General features: G+C 33.2%; 1 protein-coding gene across 1 annotated transcript; it reads left to right on the forward strand.

Annotated features, from left to right (window-relative positions):
- The first annotated feature begins 3686 nt into the window (after nucleotides 1-3686).
- Nucleotides 3687-5508, forward strand: LOC139843482 (protein yippee-like). The gene is made up of 5 exons (XM_071833566.1): nucleotides 3687-3852; nucleotides 4286-4329; nucleotides 4725-4833; nucleotides 5026-5081; nucleotides 5177-5508. The coding sequence occupies exons 1-5, from the start codon at nucleotides 3757-3759 to the stop codon at nucleotides 5259-5261; spliced, it is 390 nt and encodes a 129-aa protein (XP_071689667.1). The 5' UTR covers nucleotides 3687-3756; the 3' UTR covers nucleotides 5262-5508.
- Nucleotides 5509-7264: the final 1756 nt, after the last annotated feature.

Here is a 7264-nt window from a genome sequence, read left to right on the forward strand (position 1 = left end):
TTTTCGGATTAATCGTTATCACTTTTAAAGATGTGAAACGTATGGGATACAAATGAATTTTTATCCGAAAAAGAAATATGCAAATGAAGTTACAAGGCAAAACTAGACTTGTAACTCAAAATTTCCCACAAAGATCGAAAATGAATTATGAGGAAAACTTATCCTCCTGTAATGGATACAATTACTTATTAGATACTTAATCAACCTGGTAGTTACTTAAATGCATCTCATGGATGTTGTAACTACTTATCTGTATGGATCACTTGATAGTGATATACATGAATATACCTGAAGGGTTTAAGGTATCATAAGCATCTAATGCAAAATCCAAGGGAATGTATTCTATTAAATCACAAAGATTTTTATATGGGTCTATACAATTGGGACGTATGTGGTATAACTGATTAAATGACTACTTGATAAAAAAAAGGGTATACATATAAACTTATTTTGCATGTATGTTTTATAAAAACAATGTTCGAATATGTGATCGTAGTTGTTTAGGTCAATGTTCTTAACATCATATGAACAAATAAAGAGATCTATGAAATCATTCAACTTCTAAAGAATTATTTTGAAATGAAAGATCTTGAAAAAACCAAGTATTACCTTGGATTGCAAATTGAGCATATGCCTAATGGTTTACTTGTACATCAAACAACTTATACCGAAAAGATTTTAAAACATTTTTTTAAAAGACAAACTCATTGTTGTTAGATCACTCAATATTGACACTGATCTATTTCATCCCTGCGAAGATCATGAAAATCTTAACAGATCGGAAGTTCCATATTTTAGTATAATTGAGGTTCTTATGTATCTTATAGATTGTACAAGACCTGACATTTCTCTTGCAGTTAATTTGTTGGCAAGATTCAGCTCAAATGACAATGGGGCGGGATCAAACGCATATTTTGATACCCTTGAGAAACTGCTTATTTAAAATTATTTTATTCTAACGCTTCAAAACAAGATTTAGTTGATTATGTATATGCAGGTCATTCATCAAATCCTCATAAAAATAAATCTCAAACTCGATATGTATTCCTAAATGGAGGTACCACAAAATCATGGCGTTCTTAAAACAAACACTTGTTGCAACATCATCAAATCATGACGAAGTGATTGCATTATATGAAACTACTCGAAAATGTGTTTGGTTGAGATCAATGACACAAATCATTATTGATTTTTGTGGACTAGAACGCTATAAAAGACTAACAACTATCTTCACCAATAACTATATATGAAGATAATGCAGCTTGCATAATACAAATGAAAGAAGAGTATCAAAAGTGACAGAACAAAATATAAATGTTGATGAGGACGGTCATAAGTTTGATGGAAAAGAATGGTATGTTGGTAAGGCTCAGAAAAGACTACAAGGGAATAGAAATTGAAACAAGGGTTTGAGCAAACCATGAAGGAGAATGTAGACAAATCACAGGGGCTAAACTTGTACATAAAAGATTTAGATGATACAGTTTCAGATGAAAACCTCAGATTCTTCTCATATACTCAAGATCTCATAAAAGACAACCAGATTAAAATGAGATACGTTCAATCAACAAACTCTGATGATCTTTATACCAAAGCACTACCAACTGCTATTTTCAGAACACACGTTCATAATATTGGCATGAGGCATGTTCAGAAGATGTAACAACTCAGGCGTTGCCTACTTGAGGGGGAGTCAACTCTATGCTGCACTCTTTTTCCCTTAGCTAAAGTTTTATCCCAATGGGTTTTCTTTAGCAAGGTTTTTAACGAGGCAGTACTAGTTATTCTCTAATAAAATTGTCATCCAAGGGGGAGTGTTATAAAATATCTAGATTGTGTTATAAAATATCTAGATTGGATGTTAATTTTATTATTATTATATTTCTTGCATAGTAATATTTTATACTATAAATAGACATGTATGGTAACCATTTAAGGTGTACCATTTCTCTTGAAATATCAATATCAATATTTCTTCTCTCTTCTCTCTTTTTCTCTCTTTGTTCTTATAACCATTAAAGGTAGTTATAAGCCTACTGAATTATAACATTATTTAATTTATACAAACGATAAATTAGTTTTTTAACAGCGATATCGACATCGAATACTTTCATATGTCACATACGCACGCGTTATGAAAAATCTCAATTCGCGACGATGTTAGCATTACCATCGAAGGTTGGGAAAACCCCCTAAAGACCTTCCGAAATCGTATTGATGTCGGAAATACCGTCAAAGGTTAGAAACTCCCTGCTTTGAGTGAGAATCGAACTTGAGTTAGAAGTACCCAAGTTGAATAACACTTCATACCACTCAAGCCAAATTTCGGTGGTAAACGATAAATTAGTTTACCTAATAGCTATCTCAAAATAAAACCTTAAAAAAATAATTACAAATATTGTGAGTATTAAACTCCTCATATTACCGTCAATGGTTTATTTGTTCTTAAAAGATTATGTCAAATCACCTTAAATATATAATCAAAAATATAATCAAACCTGATATTTAGGGGAGTGTCAACAATGGGCCCTCCTCATGTGCTACGAGGACCCCATCGGCACGGACCATGTCCGCATCCGCCCTTCAAAATTCGCCCTACACTTCGTGCTTTTTAAGCATTTTCCTGACGAGCATGCCAAAGAATGTGTTGTACATATACTTCATCACTTATACATTAGTTTATTTAATCAATAAAGTGGTTCTCAGTTTTTTTAAGAAGTATGTTATGGATAACAGTGATTTAGTTATGTTCTGGGAGGATATTTAATAAAATGCTGACGTGATACTTATGTGAAAATCCGTCCGGAAACGAAATGAAGTCATGGTTGTGACTTGTGTTACCAAACATCTTTTTAATTCAACTAAAAATGCTTGAGAGACAACATTTTTGTGACGAATTAAGTAACTAATGTTTTGGGTATTTTTATATTTCGAGTGTTTGCTTGCTTAGATTTGGTTTAATTTTTTTTTCAATAGTTGTTCGTTAGGTTGTATGTTTGATTTGGTTTCCTTGCCGTTTGTAGTCCCTTATCGTCTGGTTAGATGGTCCAAATGTTATCATTCGCTATTCGTTTTTTTTTTTTTGGTTGTTGTTAGCTTGTAGTGGCATTGTGTTTTTGCTCTTAGTGTGACTTTGACTGCTTCAGTTATTCATTTGTATCGTTTTTGTTTTTGCTCTTAGTATGGGGTCGGATTACTCGCTCTTCCCGGATAACCCGGACATGGAAAACCTTACAACTATCGCTAATATATCCCAATATATTCAATTTCAAGTTTTTTAACAAGGGAATATTTCTATAATTAAGTTGTAACCTTAAAGAACCAATTTCTTTTTGCAGACTGCAATGTCACTCGGTGCATTAACGACAATTAATCATACATATATCATATATGCATATAGTTTAGGGACAAGATTACTAAAGTGAAGGTTAACATGCTTCAAGATTCACGAAAACTATATAAAAGGATGGTGACTCACGTTATACGATTGTATTTTATGCAACATTAACTTGTAAAGTTGTAGTCTCACCAACAACCTATGCAAGTTAAGTTGTATTCTCTCCAAGTTAAGTTGTACTTTTTTAAAATAGAAATGTGTCACAGAAAATGATGAAAGTGGGGTCCACAACTCCTGCTAAAAGGTTACTGGGGTCAGATTGCGTGAACTTCTTGTTGATTAAATCCTTTCTAAACTGTCTTTCTATTTCTTCCCCAATTTCCTTCAAATCTTCAATTCGACATTTAATTCAACAACAAATGGGCCGATTGTTTTTAGTAAATTTGGAAGGGAAGGTTTACAGTTGTAAACACTGCAAAACTCATCTTGCTGTTGGTGATGACATTGTTTCAAAGGTTTATTGTTTTCAATCTTGATTCCATATATTTGATTGATTACTGAAATTGAATATATGGGTTTTGAATGTGATTGTTTAATTATTAAATCCCATGTTTTAATTTTGATTTTTGTGTGTAAAGTTTGAAACTTTATTGATGACGATGTTTTAAAATGATAATTGATTTCTGTTGAAAGCTTATTGATTTTACGAATTTATCACATCTTACATTGATTTGAGATTAAGATTATTTGATTGATTATATTTAACTAACTGTGTGAAGAAATAATGTGAATCGGTTATAATTAGAATTGAGATTGGTTATTTACATAAGAACTCATGTTAGATGAAATATCTGTAGGTATGTAATTGGTGATTTTAGTGTTTTGATTACTATTTTTTTTTTTTTTTGTGTGGCTGAATTGAGATTTATTTTTTTTGCATTTTTGTAGTCCTTTCATTGCAAACATGGGAAGGCTTATCTCTTCAGTAAGGTGTAAGTTTTCAAAGCTATTAGTATGTGTTAATGTTGTTTTTTCATGATTTAATTTGAATGATACTAAGACAATGTGGCTATTACTTTGCATGCCTTAATGAAAAAATAAGTATTAGAAGCCACTGAACCAAACATATCAGTACTCTATAATGATTTGTTCACCTGCATACCTTAGAAAAAGAATTACAACTATCACTAATGTTTGGGTTATTATATCAATTATATCATATTCTTGCAAGTGTATGATTGGTGGCAGCCTATGCTTTCATGAACAAGCAATGACTTTTTCGAATCAATAATTATATAAACAGTCTTAACGTCGAGTTTAATCTGTAGATTTGGATTTTAAAGATTGTTATGTTGTTAGATTTTCCGTAACCTCTCATGTTTTACAGATCAAATGTCACACTCGGAGTTAAAGAAGATAGATTGATGATGACAGGATTACACACTGTTGCTGACATTTTTTGTGTCAAGTGTGGATCAATTGTTGGATGGACATATGTAAGATCTTGATTCTTGAGGATTTGGATGTTCACCATTAACTTTTTTCACTTTATGGGTCACATATATAACTTATTTTTGTAGAAAATAACAATGTATAAAGTCATAAAACCAATGGAATCTTAGAGTTCAAATTTTTATAATATGCAAACACTTTTGTAAAAACTTTATGATTAATCTGTTGACTTTCAGGAAACTGCCCATGAGAAAGCCCAAAAGTACAAGGAGGGAAAATCAGTGCTAGAGCGGTTAGTATACGAGTTAAATTGTGGGTCATAAGTGCAGTGTTAATGAACTTTACCTGTGCACAAAGCGTAAGTTTACTGATCTTAAAACTGCGCAGGTTTAAGCTTTCGGGGCCAGATGGAAGCAATTATTGGGTTAGTCATGAAACACACATTGCTCGAGGTGAACAAGAAGAAGTTTGATGACATTTAAAAATCGTTCAAAAAGTTCTACATCTGAAAATTGTAAATTCTTCCACCCCTTTTCGTCCTAATGTTGTCGCTTATGAAATTGTGAATGTTGCTCTCTTTGATGTAATATAATGTGAAGCTATGTACTTCAAGTCTTTGTGAATGAAATTAAAATTTGAATTCTGGATAAAAGGATGATTTGTTTGCGTATTCATATTTGAATTTGCTTTTTAATCATTGTGTCTTATGTTTCTCGTTCTCGATGACTTTTCGCTCATTGCATTTGATTTCTTGATGCATGCCCATGGCTCTTACTTTTTTGCGCAACCATGTTTTCAAGTAGCTCCTTTCTTACCACCGCGCTTCTAGCCTAGTGGTATTCACATTCCTTGTGTTTGGGGCTAGGGTTGAGGTCGTGAGTTCGAGCCTCGCTCAGCCCACCCTCTTAATTAATCTGCCTGAAATATGGAGCTCCAGATTGACCCGGAGGGGTTTTTCTCCCGGATCCATTCAGGATTCAAACCCAGTCCGCCTGCCCCTCGGGAAGGTTTAAGGATCGGGTTCCTGCAATGCGATTCGAGTTTCCTCCCGAAAGTGCTTGCGTGCGTGGCAAATGTTCGCGAAGGTGGTTAATTCACCACTGGGTGATGACGACAACTTGCCTTAAAAAAAAGTAGCTCCTTTCTTTGGGTTCAAAAAGTGTTTCAGGTCAATAATTCCAATCTGCTTTTCGAAACATACTATAAGTTTAGTCTTGTAATCCCATCACCATAGTCATTTTGCCCACCTCTCGTCACCTCTACTCTTGAGTTATAGCAGGTCTTAAGAACATGAGTTTCCTACCATAGGTGCACATCTCAACCCATTTACTTATAAATATGTCAAATCATGTTATGCTTATTGTCTAATGGGTCAAATAGGTGTATAGTTTTTTTTTTTTTTTTTTTAAGGAAACCCATCCTCTTTGTCCATGACGGGGTCAAACTCACAACCTTAAAGTTGATGAGTTCCCTTAAAATCGTTAAATCAAAAGCCGTTTGGTCAAGTAGGTGTATGGTTAAACATTGGCACTTACCTAATCTTTCTTTGAAAAGAGGTGTACGCTTAAACAAATATCTACTATGTGCTTATATATGTCAAATCCTGACCCCTTTTGAGATGTACAAGAATTAACACTTTTGACCCGTAACCCAATCTTACATCTAAAACTAATAAATAAGCTCATGGGCTACCATTTATCTCATATTGATTTTAGAGCAAAACCTGAACCTGGTTATATGTGGACCTAAATGCCAAGAGTGGTGGCGAGATCTTGAAGTGTGTCCATCGAGAATTTTGTTTTTAATAATTCTTTTAAATGAGAACATATTGTTCGTGACCCATCAAAATTGTTACTTTAGAAAAAACTCGCGTTTTTCTATGTGAAGGTTTTAGTTGGTTAACAGTCAGTTTATTGAACGTTTGAAAAAAAGTTAACGGTCGGTTAATTTAACGTCAATAAATAAAAAAATGAAAAATGAAGGAGAAACAAGGAAGTAAATAACTTTTTTTGTTCTAAAGTAGCTATATGTCCAGAAAAATAACAGTGTACGCCACATACTTTCAAAAGGTGTTACTCCGTATAGTGTAGGCTTTAGTGACCGGTTACCTGCATGTACAGTCCTCGGGGCTAACGGACGTTAACAAGAATCATTCATAGAGCGAATTGATTAGAGTTTCAGGTCCGTGATTACTCCTCCAAGCTTCGTGTTGCATCATGTAATGCACACGCGGTTAACTAGTCACCAATAACCTACATTATAACGCTTTTTGAAGCTATGTGACATACACTAGTATTTTTCTGGGTATATAGCCTACATTAGAACAAAAAATAAAAGTATAAAATTATTTGGTAGCCTTAACCCTTAATTTAACTTTCAGTAAACTTTTGAATCTTAATCTCATTATTAGCTTCATTTTATAATTTACAATATACAATTCGTTACCCATAAAAAATTGTTTGATTAATTTAATTT

Source organism: Rutidosis leptorrhynchoides, chromosome 4, assembly GCF_046630445.1.
Source record: "Rutidosis leptorrhynchoides isolate AG116_Rl617_1_P2 chromosome 4, CSIRO_AGI_Rlap_v1, whole genome shotgun sequence".
Classification (NCBI taxonomy): domain Eukaryota; kingdom Viridiplantae; phylum Streptophyta; class Magnoliopsida; order Asterales; family Asteraceae; genus Rutidosis; species Rutidosis leptorrhynchoides.

Coding starts and splice junctions, on each gene's coding strand:
- LOC139843482 (XM_071833566.1), top strand. CDS start 3,757: ATGGGCCGATTGTTTTTAGTAAATTTGGAAGGGAAGGTTTACAGTTGT. Junction 4,330..4,724: donor GCTTATCTCTTCAGTAAGGT/GTAAGTTTTCAA, acceptor CATGTTTTACAG/ATCAAATGTCACACTCGGAG. Junction 4,834..5,025: donor CAATTGTTGGATGGACATAT/GTAAGATCTTGA, acceptor GTTGACTTTCAG/GAAACTGCCCATGAGAAAGC.